This window comes from Leptinotarsa decemlineata, unplaced genomic scaffold (genome assembly GCF_025532065.1).
Source record: "Leptinotarsa decemlineata unplaced genomic scaffold, Ldec_3_MD MMD2_P_RNA_scaffold_2, whole genome shotgun sequence".
Classification (NCBI taxonomy): Eukaryota; Metazoa; Arthropoda; class Insecta; order Coleoptera; family Chrysomelidae; genus Leptinotarsa; species Leptinotarsa decemlineata.
The window spans coordinates 15422055-15440899 of record NW_027412529.1 but is presented as its reverse complement, the minus strand read 5'-3'; the positions used below and the strand labels follow the sequence as shown (position 1 = coordinate 15440899).

The window sequence follows — 18845 nt, the reverse complement described above, 5'->3', positions numbered from 1 at the left end:
TCAGAGTAAACTATAATTTTTTTTAATAATCATTATCATCCATACTTACATTAAAATGATCTTCGCAACATAAATGCGTCCCCTTGGCAGATACAAAGTCGGCCCCCCGCTTAGCGTGCTGCCATATCTTTCGTAAGAGTGAAATAAAAATTTTGTCTAGTGCAGTTACTGAAGAATTCTTACATTTAGGTGCGATGCAATACTTGTAATGTCATTTTTTACCATTATTCATATTCACGCAGTTGACACACTGCAGTAAACAACACACAACTTGCTTTCTACCGCTTCACCACCGTATTTCGCTTATCCGCCAGCACTCCCTTGTCGCTGAGTCGACTGATGTGACGTCAAGCTTGACCACGCCCCGTTTCGGTGAACGCCACATTCAAATATCAATTTGAGGGGGAAGATAAAGAGTGAAAATTCAAATTTTTTACGGATGTACTATTTGAAACATAAACTTTCAAATTATGAAATAAAAAAGTTTGTTAAATGAGCCCATTATTTGTTGTGCTATAAATGTCTTTTTTTTGTCGGTTGGAGCGCCATTCTTGTTATGCATTCAATATTTTATTTTGTGCTACCAGTAATAAGCAATAGGCAATTTGCATTCAGTCCATGGGGTATTGTTGGCTGCATACTCAAAAAGTCAGCATTGGCAAAATAACTACGTTTGACGTGGATCAGAGAATTCCACTAGAAGGACTTTAAAAACTCTATTTATCCTTTTTTTAATATCGTTTATTATACTGAGGTTTGAGTGGGAACAAGTTGTTGCCAATAGGTTTTTCTGGTTCCAACATAAAAAACTGTTTGGAAACTGCGCAAGACATGATGCTTACAAAAAAAATCTCAAACAGTTCGAAATAGTCTCAGACTCTTGGTTAAACCAGAACGCATTTTGAGGAGACCACTGTGCCACCTATAGTACCTATATATGAAGAGATGAAGACGAGACAATACTGTTGATCATGTCCATTTTGTTATGTAGCGTATCCTTGTAGTCAGTTCAAATGTTATCTAACCCCAATCATCAACTATTTGAATCAAAAAAATAAAATAAATAAAAAAAAATAAAGAGCAAGAACGATTCGGGACGGTTCAAAACAGTTTAGGATCATTTCGCAGTCGAAACCAGAACGGTGGCTTCATCAATCCGAACTTATCCTGAATAAATGAGAACGCACTATATCACCTATGTATGATCCGGACGTCCTAGAACATGAATTTCGTAGAACCAGAACAAACCTATTGAAACTTTTCCGATCATTACATTTCGTAACGGCTAACGTTATTTTGAATGTCTTTGGGAGTAATCCAGTAACATAACGTAGCTTATATTTCCTATGGTGTGCTTGCATTTATACAGGCTGATTCACGGTGGATGGCACATTAGACGTTTCTGGTGAACCAGACAACGGATCACTTTGAAAATTTATTGGAGGGCATACTCAGACATTCTCAAGCCAACTAAAATATTTTCGACAATACGGTGTTGCCGCTTCTATTAGAAAGCAGTAGCAACTTTGATTTTTCAAATGGAACACTCTGTATATAATATTATTTTTGGAATTTCCAACAATTGCCCGACAACTTTTCTTGATATTTCCCTATACCTATCTGTTACCGTTTTCGAAATAAAATTTAATTTTAATTTTTTTCTTCGAAAATCATGACTTCTAAAATTGCCGATATCTTTTAGTTAAGAAGTACTATGATATCGAAATTTGGTTTGGAGTTAGGTGATACTTGGATACTTCCCACACGTCAGCCTAATCTCCGTTACTTCAATACAGGGTGGTAAAAAAATACAGTTTTTTCGTTTGCTTGAAAAAGTTGCTGAAATTTGATTATTTTAAATGGAACACCCTGTATATTATTGAAAATTCGGAAAGCTGCTGAAATTTGCTTTCTTTCTATGTATATCATACCTATACCTAACTAGTCAAGTTTCGGACTTATGAACATTTATTTGTGAAAATGTCCCTTCAGAATGGTATTTCCATTCGGTAAGTATTTGGTAAGCAGGCCATGATTACTATTTGACAGTAGCGTTGTGACATTCTCCTAATAATATCGACATTTTCGTCACATCAGAAGTTGCAAATACCTTCAAAACGATGGAACAAAACTATTCAAACGAAGTTCTTATGAATTTGTTTATTATTTTTGGACAGTGTGACAAAATCTTGATCCAAAATTATAGAGATCAGAGAAAGGCAATAGACAATCTGGCACCAATAAGGGAAGTTTTTGACGAATTTGTGACCAAATGCTTGAACAACTACCAGGTGGGTCAGAACACGACAATTGACGAAATGCTACCGGCATTCCGCGGACGATGCAAATTTCGTCAATATATATCCAACAAGCCGTCAAAGTACGGCATAAAAATTTGCGCTTTAGTAGATTCTACAATGGTTTATGTCTTAAACTTGGAAATCTACAGTTTCAATGATAAAGCAGAAAGTGTAGTCAAAAGATTAGCTGATCACATTTTGAACACAGATAGAAACATAGCAATGGATAATTATTTTACTTCTATTCCGTTAGCGTTAGATTTGCTAGAAAAAAGAACAACTCTATTTGGAACTGTAAGAAAAAACAAAAAGGAAATTTCTCCAATTTTTTGTTCAAACGAAGGAACGTCGGTCATGCAGTAGTATGTTTGCATTTCTAAAAAAGGGAGTTTTTATGTCGTATGTACCCAAAAAAATAAAAATGTGCTATTTTTTTCAACTCAACATTCTGGCGACAAAGTTGATGAAGACACTCTTGGCAAATGTAAACCAGAAATAATAACATTTTATAACGCAACAAAAGGTGACGTTGATGTTGTGGATGAAATGATATCCCAGTATACTGTTTCCAGAAACTCCTGCAGATGGCCATTGACAGGTTTTTATTGTTTATTGAATATTTGTGGAATCAATAGCCAGATTATCTAGACAGGTAACACAGAAAACAAAGTCGTGCGTCGAATGTTTCTGAGAGAATTAGCTTTGCAACTTATGCAGCCACAGGCACAAAGTAGACTATCTAGCCCAAATTCACCTCCAAAGTTGCGGGAATCAATAAGGCATCTTGCAGGCGTTCACGAAGTTCCGGTACCAACTGTTAGTGTCAGCGGCATGTGCTCATTGTGTCCACGTCGTAAGAACAGAACAACCAAAAAAATATGTTCTAAGTGCTCTGTTTACTTATGCAATGAACATTCCATAGTGATATGTCAAAGATGTATTCAGAGCCAAGAACTCCCAACAACCCCCTAGCGGTGTGTTATTAGGCTAAAATGATTTACATTTATAATGTTTTATTAATATATTATTAAGTGACACTTGCTTGCTGAATTATTTTGGCTAAAATACCCATACAATCGGTGAAATCCTCAATGTGAGCAAAATATTCACGCGCGACAAACTACGTTTGACTGTAGGTAGCGACAAATGACGGGTTAAAAAGATTAGCTATAAAAACAATTAAATTAAGCAAAAAAACTGAAATCACAATGAGATAAAATACAAGCAACAACCAAAAAATTTTAAAATATTGAACTAATAACACGAGATAAAAATTGAAAGTTGAAAGCTAAGTTACTTAACGATATTTCGATTGTTAGTATCCTCAATCATCTTCGGGTGAATCAATTTGAATTGATAAAAAGGGTTTCTTGTGTTCTTGTGCCTCGTAAACTGTAAAAAATAAAAAGTGGAAAAACGGAATGTTACTCTTTCATTTTAACGTTTATTGGTCCCCATAAAAATATAATGTTTTTAGAGAAACAATAACAAAATATGATTACAAGATGCAATATTTTCGTTGATTATCTATACCTTTTCAGAAACACTGAGGAAATGGCCAAACGCCATAGCTGGTGACAGGGTGTGCACAAAACCTTACATCATAGAACCCATGTGCCCTGAGGAACAGCCACTCCATATGGACAAAAACTCTCTAGTAATGATACCAATAATTGGAATACTTCGCGATCCTGTATATTATCCGGACCCTATGCTTTTTGACCCAGAAAGATTCAGCGATGAAAATAGACGAAATATTCATCCTTTCACCTACTTGCCATTTGGCTCAGGACCACGGAGTTGTATAGGATCTAGATTCGCTTTTTTAAAACTAAGGTTTTATTTATTCATCTTTTATACTATTTTGAAATAGTTTCAGTAGAAAAAACACCAATTCCATTGAAAATTTCCAAGAAATCTTTCAATTTAGTTGTTGAAGGAGGCGTCGTGTTGGGCTTGAAACGACTGAAAAAGTGATTCATCAAAACAATTATAAATGTCTACAAGGACAATCTACACGGACATCCAGATATACAACTGAATATTTGCGTTTTTGATTTTCCACAAAACTTTGAACTACTAAGGAAAATGTGAAATGAAGCCTGCCTCTGAAAGAAGAACTATGGACACCACCAATAAACTAAAGTTCATGGTCCATTCTGAAATAAACAAAGGAGAAAAAACTGAAATGGAAAAGGCTGTTCGAAAGGTTTTCAGTCAAAATAACAATCAGTACCATCTCATAGATGACTAGTTGTTGCCCATGGCTTGACCCGCATAGGATGTGGTTAGTCACATCAAGTTTCATGACAGCTTTTTCAATAACCTAGGAATTTCAGGTTTCCAACTTCAAAACCGACGGAATTCAACCTCTATTTATTTCCTTGAAGGTGTAATTCCTGGTTCCCTTCCCTGATGCTTATTTATGCTATACAAAAAACCTATTTGCATATTTTAGGATTCACGGCTATATCGTTAATATAAGAGCGGGCAACAACTACTAATTTATATTTCCACATGAAAATACAGTAACTAAAAAAATATGCCAACTGCACTGTTTAATTGATATCTTCGAGGATCGAATTATGTTACCTATGAATAAATTCGCAAAACTAAGAAAGATTTCAATGAGTACATTTTAAATCTCGAGGCAGACGTAGTAAATATTCCCAAACATTTTTGGATTTTATCATCAATTAAAAAGCACTTGGACAGCAAGATTCTCCACAAAATGCAATTGAATAATCATGAAGCAAAAAATGGTCATTTATTTTCAAATTTTCAACAGCTTTTGTGTTGACAAACAAAACACATTTTCTCAGGACCAATATAAGTTAATGTTTAAGTAAATGTTTGCATCAACCATTTGGATTCCACAATATAATATATATCCATTGATTAGAACGTATTCATAATATATTTTTCAAACTCATTGCTTTTAAACAAGGTATTCGAATCACTGACAACGATGATATTCTGCGAATCAGACGAGACCTCCAGTTTGTGTCGTTGGAGTATAGGCCTAAGCGTAACATATCAGATATTTTATTTTTTCAAAAAGAATAACGAATAAAATAAATTGCACATCGTTATTATTAATGATTTGCTTTATTGTTCGGAATAGAACAATAAGTGCCCAAGAATTATTCATATTACCCTGTTCCCATTACCCAACATTGAAAACGCGGTGAGCGTTTTTGTACCTTTGTTGCTGATAGATGTCATTAATTATTTCGTCCGTAGTTTTATGTTCTTGGTTTTACCGATGTTTATACATGTGATCATTGTGTGATTAATAAAACATAGTTCAATGTTTTTAGGTTTATGTTAAAACCTTGTTGCAACTCGATACCGACATAACATTGGCGACGAGTAAATTGGAACTGTGTCATCCTCGTCGGATTGCAGTTTTGGGACACGTCGTTCCTTATGTGGCGTCTCTTGAACCGTTTCAAAACTACGTCGACAGGCTTGAGGCGTTTTTCGACTTAAATGACACTGGTGAGTCGGATAAAGTTAACTCCCTTGTGGTGCTTATCAGTCCCGAAATGTACCGGGTCCTCAAGAACTTATTATCGCCTGCGAAAACTAAGGACAAGACGTTTGACCAATTCTGATCTACTCTGAGAAATCATTACGCACCAGAAGGCATTGAAGTAGCCCAACGTTATAAATTTCATTGTCGAAACCAGGGGATAAATGAATCGATTCGTGACTTTGTGGTCGCAATTAAGAAATTGTCCACGACATGTAATTATGGCAATTTTCTCAATGAAGCCCTTCGAGACCAGTTTTTGGAATCCGAGACTCCGTGGTTGAAAAAAGGTTGCTGTCTGAAAAAACCTGACCTTTGAATCAGCAGTAAAAATCGTTTTGGAGATGGATCTCGTATTGGAACAAGCCAGGGTGATGGATGGGGAGCCGGGATTCGATGACGTCAATCAACTTCGTCCAGGAATCCACTCGCATCAACATGCTCTTGAAGCCGCAAAACCAAGAAGGTTTTCTGCTCAGTCGAAAGATGTTACTTCAGGGACATCGTCAACATCAGATAAGAAATATGATTCAAAACGTGAGAAACGTTTTTCTAAATGCAAAAATTGTGGTAAGTTCCACAGTAGTGATAAGAATGCATGTCCAGTTAGAGATTGGGAATGTTTCAACTGTAACAAGAAAGGTCATGTTGCAAAATTCTTTACAAAGCCAAAAAACACTAATTGTATACAGGCCGCAAACATGGTGGAAATTGATAATTGTGAGTCACTTCGTTTGCCTCTTGTACAAAAATTCTTTGTTAATAACATAGAGATTGATTTCGAAGTAGATTTTTCAGGGATCTTAAAATCGAGAAAAGTAACCTGCAGCTCAAAGTTGCTAATAGCAAGTCGTTATCGGTGTTTGGCAAGGTTTATGTTTCATTTTGTATTGAATTAAAAAAATTCGACAAAATACCCTTGATCATTACAGGTAAAGAATTGAGTCGCCCCTTGTTGTGTCGCGATTGGCTCTCTTCATTCAACCAGATTGGAGGTCTTCTGTACTTATCAACCCGAATCAATCGTTGGAACCATTGACTGTAGACCTTGTTGAACCTGGACCGGAGGTGGTAGGCTTTAGTAATAGTTTTGGAAAAAGTTCAGGCGTTCTTTCTATTGGATGCAATTGGATGAGAGATTATAAAGTTCGTTTCTCCAAAGTTTTCGATGAATCGAATAACGAGCCTATTGAAAATTTTGAAGCGTCTGTTGTGTTGAAAGAAGGTGCAGTACCCATCTTTTATAGACCCTATAATTTGCCTTATGCGCAAGGAGCAGCAGTGGCTGAGGAACTAGCATCACTTGAAAGTGAAGGTATTATCAGTATGATAGCACATACTGATGTGCGCCAAAGATGTGTGTCAAGAAGCCAAACGGTAAAATTTGCTTGTTCGTGGATTTTAAAGTAACCTTGAACAAATATGTTGATTTGGATCTCTATTTCCCTAAGTCAAAATACATTTTTCAGTCATTGGTGGGAATCAAAGTTTTTTGTGAGTTGGACTTGTCAAATGCTTATTTGCAGTTGAAGTTGAATGAAAACTGCAAACATTTTTTTACTATCAATACCCATTTAGGTTTGTATAGATTTCACCGTTTAATGTTTGGGTTGTCAAGTGCCCCAACATTGTTTCAGTCTACAATTGATTCTATACTGAGTCAAATTCCCAATACTAGAGCGTTCCTAGATAATATTATTATTGGGACGAAAGGTTTTCAGTGGAGCAAGTGCTCAACCGTTTGAATAAGTACAATGTCAAGTTAAACGTAGATAAATGTAAATGGTTCAAGACTTCAATCGAATTGCATGGTTTCTGTCTGGATGGCAAGGTTTGCGTCTTTCCCCTCCCAAAATTTCAGCTATCCAAAACGCGCCGGTACCAAAAAATATATCCGAGCTAAAATCTTTCATTGGATTGATGAATTTTTATCACTAGTTTGTCAATACGTCAGTTGATTTACTGGGACCATTGTATGAATTGGGAAAAAAAGATGTACCATGGTTCTGGTCTCAGGAATGTGATAAGGCTTTTGACAAGGCTAAGTCGTCGATTTGTGAGAAATGTTTTCTATTATCGTATGATACTGAGAAACCCCTGATATTGACCACCGATAGTAGTAGTTACGGTGTTGGAGCAACGTTGGCTCACCTTATAAACGGTGTGGAGCAGCCAATTGCATTCGCCTCCACAACACTGAAGGAAACTATTCTTAAACTGACCGTGAAGCCTTTTCGTTGGTGTTTGGTGGCAAACACTTCCACAAATTTTTGGCAGGATGTCACTTTACTTTGGTAACAGACCACCAACCACTTCGCTCTATTTTTGGAGAGCGAAAGGGTATTCTGTTTGTTGCCAACGCTCGTCTTCAGCGTTGGGCTATCATCTTGTCATCCTACAATTATCAGATCAGGTACAAAAAGGGTTCAGAAATTTCATATGCCGACGCCTTGTCCCGCCTACCTCTTAAAGGTTCAACAAACGTGCCTGAGTGTTTTTTTATTTCCGACGATTTTGAGAATGAATTTGTTACGTTCAGAGAAGTCTCGCAGGCTACCTCTCAGGATGATGTTCTCTCCAAAATGTGCCAGTGGGTCAGAGAGGGTTGGCCTTCCGAAGTAGAAAGCCAATATTCAGCTTTTTTTAAAAACAAATTGTGTCTGTCAGTCAAAGAAGGTTGTTTATTATTTGGTGCTAGGGTTGTCATTCCTTTGTCGCTACAATCAGCTATTTCAAACCTATTGTACAAGGAATATATTGGTATTGTAAGGACGAAATTACTTGCCAGATCATATGTCTGGTGGTCTGGTATGGACCGAGACATAGAACAAAAAGTGACGACGTGTGTAACGTGTCGAATCACTCAGAATGATTCGATTCCACGTATCTATGATCCCTTGCCAAGTAGCCAACGACCACGGAGACGACTGCATTTGGATTTCCTAGACGCATTTAAGTGTAAAATCCGTCTGTTGGTCGATGAGTTCAGCAACTGGCTTGAAGCTTGGATTTGACCCAAACGTCAGCCCCAATGGTATGCGAAAAATTGCAAGAATGCCTTTCTAGGTTTGGTCTTCCTCAATATGTGATGTCCGATAATGGGCCCCCATTTGCATCCAATGAACTGAAGTCATTTTTCAAAAAACATAACATCGAACATGTGCTAAGTCCACCGTACCATCCTGCTTCCAATGGGGGAAGCAGAACGTAGTGTACAAACTATAAAAAAAATACTATTGAGATCAGTAGTAGCCAAAAGTTCAGCGACTGATTTACCGGGAAAGTTATAGGATTGCTTATTATCTTACAGATATACTCCCTCATCGGTTACAAAGAAATCCCCTTCAGACATGATATTGGGATTTAAAGCTCGAAACCCTTTCAGTATGTTGTCTCCGGCTGATGAGGTGTTATCAAGGGATGAGTTAAGCGAAATTCAGACTAGAAGTTTGACAGTTAGAAATTTCAAAATCAATGACAAGGTTCTTGTCAAAAATCATAAGAAAGGTATATTGAAATGGATTAGAGCTCGGATGATGAAGCAAATAAGTTCGGTCGTATACCTTGTGAAGTTAGAAAATGAATCCATCAGAAAGGTGCACCTGAACCAGTTACGTAAAAGTGAACTTCCTGATGCCAGCCATCCTTCGGCAAGGCAATGGTACCCTGAGCCAGTTCAAGGCTCTCTAGAAGTCCTAGTAGATTCAGAAAGCGTTCATGAATCGCCTGATGCACCTTCCCTTTCAGGATCAAATTCTCCACAACAGTCAATGGTACAAAGAGCTAGAGGACTGAGATCTCCTTCGGTACGGAGACCTCCAGTTCGGTTGTATATTATTGTAAAGTCTAACACTGCTATTGTCTTTGTAGTTACTATGAGTATATGTATTACTGTTTGATTACTCTGTACTATTGTAGTTCTAATTATTTCATATGCTGCATTATTTTAATGTGTAATTATTCCGTATTTTGTTTCCTTGCATTGACTAATATTTTTTTTTTTGCCAAACTCATGAACCAATATTCTCAAAAAGGAGGGAGAATTGTTATGATGACAACATTGGAAACGCGGTGAGCGTTTTTGTACCTTTGTTGCTGACAGATGTCAATGATTATTTCGTCCGTAGTTTTCATGTTCTTGGTTTTACCGATGTTTTTACATGTGATCATTGTGTGATCAATAAAACATCGTTCAATATGTTTTTAGGTTTATGTTAAAACCTTGTTTCAACTCGATACCGACATAACATATGTCAATGCATTAAATAATACTCTTGCAAAACACTTCGATATTTTTAATACATTGTTGCTTACGGTCAAAAAATATTGAAAACCTACTTCAATTAGTTATATTTCATTCATATATTCAGTCAATAACTGTTAATCAGTTTTTTTGTTTGTGTATTAAATTCTACTCTATCCTTTATTTTAGGCACTATGTTCATGTGTATTGTAGGTTACTTTTAATTTAATATTAACTCAATTATGTGAATACTGTAGTAGATTTTTCTGTTTGTATTTCGAATACATAAATCAATAAATGAATTATTTTCATTCATTCAAGTATTGAAAAAAATGGGCCTTACAAGGCGCACGTATCTCAAATTATTTTACCATTTTGGTACATTATTATCGCACTTAGATTTAAATATACCTCGCAACCTTTCCATATCACACATGACATTTCATGTCAATGTACCAAATGAATCCCTCTGCAACTCCTACTTTGCCATAATCTATATTAACAATATAGATATTTCTTTCTTAGTATAAATGAACTCAAGGGTCACCTTTGTAAAATTATGCTGAATATTCAATATAATTTACTCCAAATTCCACCTACGACTTGTTTTCGGACAAATGAATAAAATAAATGAAATAAAAGTATGAATTGAATGTATTTTCTAATGATATCAATCACACTATGAGGTTATAGCTATTCATTTCTGAAGATTGTTGACCCTACTTCCAATATTTGAATAACATCGAGTGTTCTGGGACTCGCAGAAAAATAAATATTTGTTTGTTATCATTCGTTTGATAAAATCCCCAATTCATATTATGATAAGAGGAAAAATATTCTTTGCAAAATAAACTGTTGTTCTTCATGAAATGTTGAGGTATTGCATGCAAACACATCGTTGGTATATATATGGAAAATTACGCATAGGAAACTCTTGGAAATTCAACGATACATTAATGAAATATTGAAAGCTTCTCGATTTCTCAATAGGTAATATACTCATTGAATGAATTAACTAGCTCTAGTCACAGGTATTGTAAAAAGTTAAATGTAGTACACGCTTCAGAAAACCTGCATGACATAAAATGATTCTTTATCATTGATAAATCGGCAAGTTACTTTTCTATTTCATCTTTAAAGGTTAACTGAAAACTGAGAATTTCCTCGGCAAATGATTCAGATGTCTTTTTTATATATTTCAACAAAATCTAGTGCTTTATTCAATAGATCAGCATAATTTGAAGTTAACAAGGTGACAATGAAATTGAAAACAATTTCATTCATTGGAAGGAAACGAGATTTCAGTTCTTTTTTTTAATTTTCAAATTCGATAACTTTTCGAATTTTCAAAAGTATTAAGGCAATTGAAAGATCGGTGGCTTTAGACTGATGTACTTTAGAGGCTAAATCGATAGTTTATGAAATTTTGCAGTGAAAACCCAATAACATAATAAAATTGTAGTACTCAATCTTCTTTTTAGGTGAAATAGCTTCATTTTTTAAATCTAATTTCTAATTTAACAGAATCGTTTTCTTTATCGCTTCTTAGGCTTCAACGAACCGAACTTATGAAGCAAAAATAGCATCGTAATATCCTGTCCATCTAGTAGGGTTCAATGTTTCTACTGTTATCGAAGTTGAAGAATCTCCTTCTTCATCAGGTATAAAACTTGACGAGATACTCAATCTTTTGATACCATGGTCAAAAAAATTATAAATTTGATGAACCGTTTTTAAAAATGTGGCATATTAATAACTTCTCTTGTATTTTTGTCATTTATCAATTTATTAATTTGGTTTTCTTCTTTCTGGACCATGCAATAAGTTCACACATTTGATTTTATTTTGAAATATATTGATAGTCTGGAACATTGAAGAAAGGTTAGAGACATCTCTCTGCTATAGATACTTTCACGGGAAGTGTTCAAGTGACTTGGCACATTGGCGGTACCTATTAGAAATACGCGACGGACTGTACACCTCGATATCTACTGTTCAAGAACTTTGTCATTTGGAGAATGGCGTTTCTGTGGAATAAACTTCCTGAGAAGCTTTTTCCAAATGGATTTATTCTCCAGCGATTCAAATCCAATGTGAATCACTACTTTCGCACAGGCACCGCTTCAAGAGCGCCTTAAGGATTTTCCTGTGGTGCTTGTGTTTTGTCCTTAAAAAAAGGCAGGTTGATATCTAACACACACACACACACGTCTAATCACAATTGACTTTACTTTGCCTTTATTTGCAGGTTCAATGAAGATGAAACTATTGAAAATCAAATACATAAATGACCCATTGTCACAACAATCAAACGAAAAATGCATAGAACAGCCCTCCGTACTCGAAAAACACAAATCAGCGATTCCCCTGACACCATGCGTGGCTAAATCGCCGGGGCCATAAAAAAAGTACTTTCATCTAAGTTCCACGACAAAATATAAAAAAATCATGCGTTGAATTTTCATTATTTATTTGAATTTGTGTATGGTCTTAGGTTGTATCGAAATTTAGATCGTTACGCCACTGTTTCAATGTAATATGTACCAGAAGTGACAGAGATTTACTAATCACGTATCTTGTTGCAAGAATTTTCTAAACATTTTGGAATTTAGGAACCATAACAAACGTTAAAATTCGTAGAAATATTTGAGAATTGACGAACCCATCGATTACCTGCAAAAAAGGTTGGAGTCTACATTATTCTCGGGGGTAGGTTCTGACGATATTATACCAAATAACCATAAATATAATATTCTTTGGCTGCAGTATCCATCCACCATCCCTCACTGATGGACTCTAACCCCTCCCTCAGTTCTGAAAGTGCAGCGTTCGAGTGAGGACGAGCAAGATTCGAAATGTGTATAATGGCCAAATTAGAACTCTACATTTATTTGATGTCCTTCTTGATATATGGGTGAGTACGAGGATGAATTGACTCACCACATTTGCATTTTCCCTAAAATAAGATTATGTATTTCATATCAAAGGAGCTAACCTTGTTTAGACCTGATTGACACAAAATAACGTTATTTTCATTTCATTTCAAGAATGCAAATAGGCCAACCATTTTGATTTTTTGTGAATTGATTTACAAATTATGTACGATATTTGATTGATTTCATCCTTTCATGAAATATTGATTGAAATTGTGAGATAATGGCTTTTGTCATGTTTACAGAAATAATTTTAGAACCAGGGGTGATTTGTTTGAAGGTGGTTGACAATGTTTCGTGGTGCATTTCATCAGTTCGGACTTCCATTGTCTAATATGATATAATTTGATTTGAAATCTCTAATTTTTTATAGATTCTTTCAGGGATTTCGAATCAATTCATTGATGATATCAGTTCTGGCTTTATTATAGGATGAAAGGATAATTCAGTAATTTTTAAATTCCACTTTTCGACTCGATATATCTAATCGATGTTTCATACCATCTCACTGCCAATGCTGGCGATAAATTGATAGTTTCAAGTGATATTGCTGCAATGACTCAAAATACTATGTCTTAGATTTGGAAGTTCCCTAGAAATATTTTTAAATATATTTTTTAATTGAGAAATAGAAGAGAAATAAATTTTGAAATGTTAAGTGTTCCAGCCCTTCAAATCAATTCCTTAACTTGAGCAACTTTCATGTATAGGTACTAAAATTGAATCACTTGTGAAGCTACTGGCGATGCTTTGGGTACGCCGGAATTTGATCACAAATTCTCATTTTACGAGATCGGTGGCAATACTGATTCATGTTTCTTATATATTCCTTTGTTTTGCAGATACGCTACTCTTCAATCATTACTGTTGCTTTCTATGGTAGTTACTTTTGGATGTTTCTGTTACTGTTTCGTAAAACGAATACTTTACTGGCAATGGCTTGGTGTCAGGCAAACTTTTCCCATATATATTTCGGGAAACAACCGGGAATTCCAAATTGAGAAACAAAATTATTCGGACCTAATTATCAGAAGCTACAACCAATGTCAGGACGCAAGGTGAGTTTTTTTATCATTTCTGTAACAGTAACCCTGAAACTAGTTGATCTCGAATATACTCGTTCAGTTCATATGAAATAATAACAATTGACAAAGTGACACATGAAATACTTTGATGAACTTAAATGTTTAGTACGGCTGGTCAAATCCAAGAATAGAATACTCACAACCTGTGCGTACCTAGGATGAATTAGCACTCGCCAAGAAGTACAATTTCCGACGAGAGGCAATAGACCATATTAGTTAGGTTAGGATTTTTCGAGCGCGAAATTTTAACTCAGGTCCATCACATTTTACATAAAAAAGATGAAATGGAGTTTCTTTTACCTGTTTGATACAAAATAATTGGAAAATATTGATAATTTTCTATGAATTTGTCAATATAAAAATGCATTGCAAAATTCATGGAACGCATGTCTTAGATTGAAGAGTGGTATATTACTGGTGGGGCAACAAAGTTAGCGTGATATTTAAAATTCACGTGTTAATACCGACCAAGGTTGAGCTGGAAAAATGTTATTTCGAAAATCTGAAAAAGGTGCATTGTTTTGCTCCTGGATATAACCATAGGTATACGAGCAATTGCAATATGATTGCAATTCCAAGGAATGAAGAATAAGCAAAAATATATAGAAATACTAATAACTCTTGTTGAGATTACTTAGTTTGAATAGGTTATTGAGAGACCAATTTGCAGTATATATCAATAAACCACTGTAACTAGTTTTACTAGCAAATAATTTTATTCAACAGGGCACCTTTATACACATAACAATGTATAATGTATATCTCTATATACTCAAATTCCTGAAAAGAACGCAAATAAGAAAATGAACAATTCAAACAAACATTATTCAACTTACGATTGTCCCTAATTCAAACAAATCTCAAAAGAGAATTTCAATATTAATCTCTTTCTTTCAATTTTACGTTTTTTACTAAACTATTTTCTCCTGTCAGATGAGATTTTTATATATACAGGATGAATAATAACATTGAACGATTAAAATTGAAATGCTCCAATTAGGTTCTACAAAGGGTTTAAAAAAAATAAGAAATATGAATAATTATTGAAAAATTAATAAATGTTAATGGTTATTTCTAACACTCCCGCCCGGTACAGCGCTTTCGAAATGAAACGGTGTACCATCCTTCGATTTGTCCACACATAATAAGCCAAGCTTAGCTACTGGTCTTTCGAAAATACCAGCCGAAGTTTGAACACTGGCTTTTCTCACTTGCCCGTCACGTGACACTTTAATTTCTATTACTCTTCCTTTTGGCCAATTGCAACGGGGTAGATCTTTATCACAGATAACTACTATATCATCCTTTTGTAGTGGTCGAACTGGTTTAAACCATTTTGATCGTAGCAATAGGTCGGGTATGTATTCTGCAACGAATCGTCGCCAACATTTGTTTGCGAACTGCTCCCGGTATAAAAAACTGAATATCAAAATCTTTGCATTAACATCCAAATCCACTATAGGTTTGTCACCATTAGAAGAACCAACTAAGAAGTGATTTGGGGTTAAAGCTTCTGATTCTTCAGAGTCCAGTGGAAGATAGGTTAACGGCATGGAGTTAACGATATTTTCTGCAGCTATCAAACAACTTCTCAGCAGTGGATCTGTTGGGTTTCTGGTTGGCAAGGCATCATATAATGCAATTTTGATTGACTTGACTAATCGCTCCCAGGCACCTCCCATATGTGGTGATAATGGTGGGTTGAAATGAAATGATAATTCAGGGCTTATGAACGATTCTGCAATCATTTTCGTCTTGAGTTTTTGAAGTTCCTCACGAAGAACACGTTCGGTTGCGACAAAGTTAGTTCCGCGATCACAATATATATGTCTTGGTGTGCCTCGTCTGTTCATAAAATTTTTAAAACAGAGTATGCAGTTATCATGGTCTAATTTATGAGCTACTTCAATATGTACTGCCCTAGTTGTTAGACATGTAAATAATGCTCCCCAACGTTTTTCTGTACGTCTTCCAATCATTACATTCATCGGACCAAAATAGTCTACACCGGTATGGGTAAATGGAGAAATGAAAGTGGCTAGTCGACAAACAGGTAGAGGAGACATTTCCGGTATGGCAGGTACTGCGGAGTTAATAATACATGTCTGACAATTCTTTCGTACTTTGTTCAGAGTTCTTCTTAACTTGGGAATGTAATATTTTTGTCTCATCTCGTTAAAGACGCTCTCATGATTTTTGTGTTGAAAAGTAATGTGATACTTTCTAATGATCAACGTTGTAAGATGGCTTTCTCGGGGTAAAATTATTGGGCGTTTAGCGTTCACCTCAATACGGTTACTAACATCTATTCTTCCTCGAACACGTAGTATACCATATTCATCTAGATAAGGAGACAATTTGTGAATTTTGCTGGTACTTTTCACTGTAGGCTGAAGTTTTGTTGTGGATGAATTCTTCAAGGTTTTGATTTCTTCATGATAAAACTCCTTTTGAACAATTCGTATGAGAGTATTTTCAGCCTGTTTTAGTTCTTCTGAGTTTAGAATACCGGTGGTCCTTGCCTGATATGTTTTCCGCATTAAATTGACGAATTTATGGACGTAGCCTACTGTGTATAATAATTTATTATAACTACTGAAGTTAGTAATGTTCAGAAGAAATGTTTGTGTTTCATGAATGCTCACAGTTTGTTGAGCACATTGTTTTTCATCAGGCTCCTCCATCGGCCACAATTGTCTTTTAGAATAGAGAAATTCTAGTCCCACAAACCATCTGTCCGTTGCTTTCAATGACGGTCGCTTGGTCCACTTTGTAGCTTCATCTGCGACGTTGAGTTTAGTTGGAACATAGTGCCAGTTGGAAATCATGGAAATGTCCTGAATTTCCGCAACTCTATGAGCAACAAACTTACACAGTTTTCTTGTATCTTCAGATCGTATCCAACATAAAACAATTTTAGAGTCTGACCAATAAATGGTTTCGTGAATATCAATAGAAAGGTGGCTTTTGATAGTTTTCGCAAATCTTGCCCCCATCAAAGCGCCATCAAGTTCAAGTCGAGGCATGGTTTGGAGTTTAATAGGTGCTACACGAGTTTTGGACCCAACAAGTGAACATTTTGTATCTTCTTTGTCTTCATTGAAAATTCTAAGATAAGCAGCTACAGCGCTAGCGCTTTCACTTGCATCAACAAATATGTGAAGCTGTACATTACAGGTCTCCCACATTAGAAAATTGTCGATGTAACATCTTGAAATGGATAGTTTTTCTATCTCAGGTAGATAGTTCAACCAAGTCAGCCATTTAGAGAACTGTGAATCTGTAATAGGATCATCCCATGTAATTTTACTTCTCCATATTTCTTGGAGAAGAATTTCTAAATATACTAAAAAGTTTGAAATGAGTCCTAAAGGGTCATAGATTGACATCATTATTCGCAGTATCTCACGTTTTGTAGGCCTTTTTTTGCCTTGAAGAACTTTTTTGTTTCCTTTATTATACTTCAGAGAGAATACTAAACAATCCGTGTTTAAATTCCACCACATGCTCAGAACTTTTTCTGTAGTTGCTTCGGAATCCAAATTCATGTCGATTTCTTCTGGGCTCTGAGAAGAACGATTCATTATCTTCATTAATATTTGTGAATTTGAACGCCAGTTTCTGATTTCAAAGTTGGCTTGAGAATGAATGTAAGCTACCTGTTTCGCAATCTCAATAGCACTCTTCTCATCATCCATGGAATCTAATAGGTCATCTACGTAATGATTTTTAGTAATTGACTCTACAGCTCTTGGGTAATCTGATGAAAATTTGCGTGTATTTGTGTTTTTTACAAATTGCGCACAACTGGGTGAGCATGTTGCACCGAAAGTCAAAACTCTCATGATATATGTATCCAGGTGTTTATTAGGATTACCATCTCGCCAGAAGAAACGTTGCGTATGTTGGTCCTCGTTTCTCACTCCAATCCTCAAAAACATTTCCTTTATATCAGCAGTAAATCCAATTCTTCTCTCTCGAAATCTTAGTAATACTCCTAGTAACGAAGAAAGTTGATCGTCACCTTTCAGGAGTAATGAATTCAATGAAATTCCATTTACTGTTGCCGCAGCATCCCAAACAAGTCTGAACTTTCCTGGTTTGTTCGGATTAAAAACAGGAAACATAGGCAAGTACCAAACTCTTTCAAATTGCTGAGCCAATTCTCCTGTAGTGAGTTTTCTCACATATCCTTTTTTAATGAAGTCTTCAAGTTGTAAATTTATTTTCACACCCAACTCTGGAACATGCCTGATTCGCTTTTCTATACACTCCAGCCTTTGAAGGGCCATTCCACGGCTATCAGGAAGCTTAACGGTGTCATATTTCCATATCAAGCCAATTTTATAAAATTTTTCTTCTTGAACTATTGTGGACTGCATGATGTATTCTGCTCTCTTGAGTTCTTTGGAGGAAATAGTATTTGTAGCTCTAACTCCAAGACTTTCAACTGTGAAAAATTTCTTTACTGTGTCATGGAGTTCTTCATTACTCACTTTGGTGTCTTCACATTCGCAGATGTGATAATTGATGAACTGTTCACCTAACTGAAGATTGGATAACAGCGCAAATACTGTCCACCCCAATCTACATTTAGCAGCGATAGGTTCGCCTTCACATCCCTCTTTGACACGAAGCGGTACAGCTAAGTCCCAGTTATCTAATCCAATCAATATACGGGGCTTGACGTTGTCATAAGACTTAATGGGTAAATTTTTCAGATAAGGGTAATCAACGGTGAGTTTCGCC

General features: G+C 35.7%; 1 protein-coding gene and 1 long non-coding RNA gene across 2 annotated transcripts in view; one reads left to right on the top strand and one right to left on the bottom strand.

The window, feature by feature from the left end:
* The first annotated feature begins 13861 nt into the window (after positions 1 to 13861).
* Positions 13862 to 18845, top strand: part of LOC111515930 (cytochrome P450 9e2) — a 32293-nt gene continuing 27309 nt past the window's right edge. The window contains exon 1 of the mRNA XM_074184217.1: positions 13862 to 14069. Within this exon, the coding sequence (XP_074040318.1) occupies positions 13888 to 14069 (182 nt within the window). The 5' untranslated portion in view covers positions 13862 to 13887. The remainder of the gene's footprint in view (positions 14070 to 18845) is intronic.
* On the bottom strand, positions 14791 to 17463 carry LOC141486362 (uncharacterized). The gene is made up of 2 exons (XR_012467805.1): positions 14933 to 17463; positions 14791 to 14876 (listed from the first exon to the last, which is right to left on the bottom strand). It is a non-coding gene; the product is annotated as an uncharacterized lncRNA (long non-coding RNA).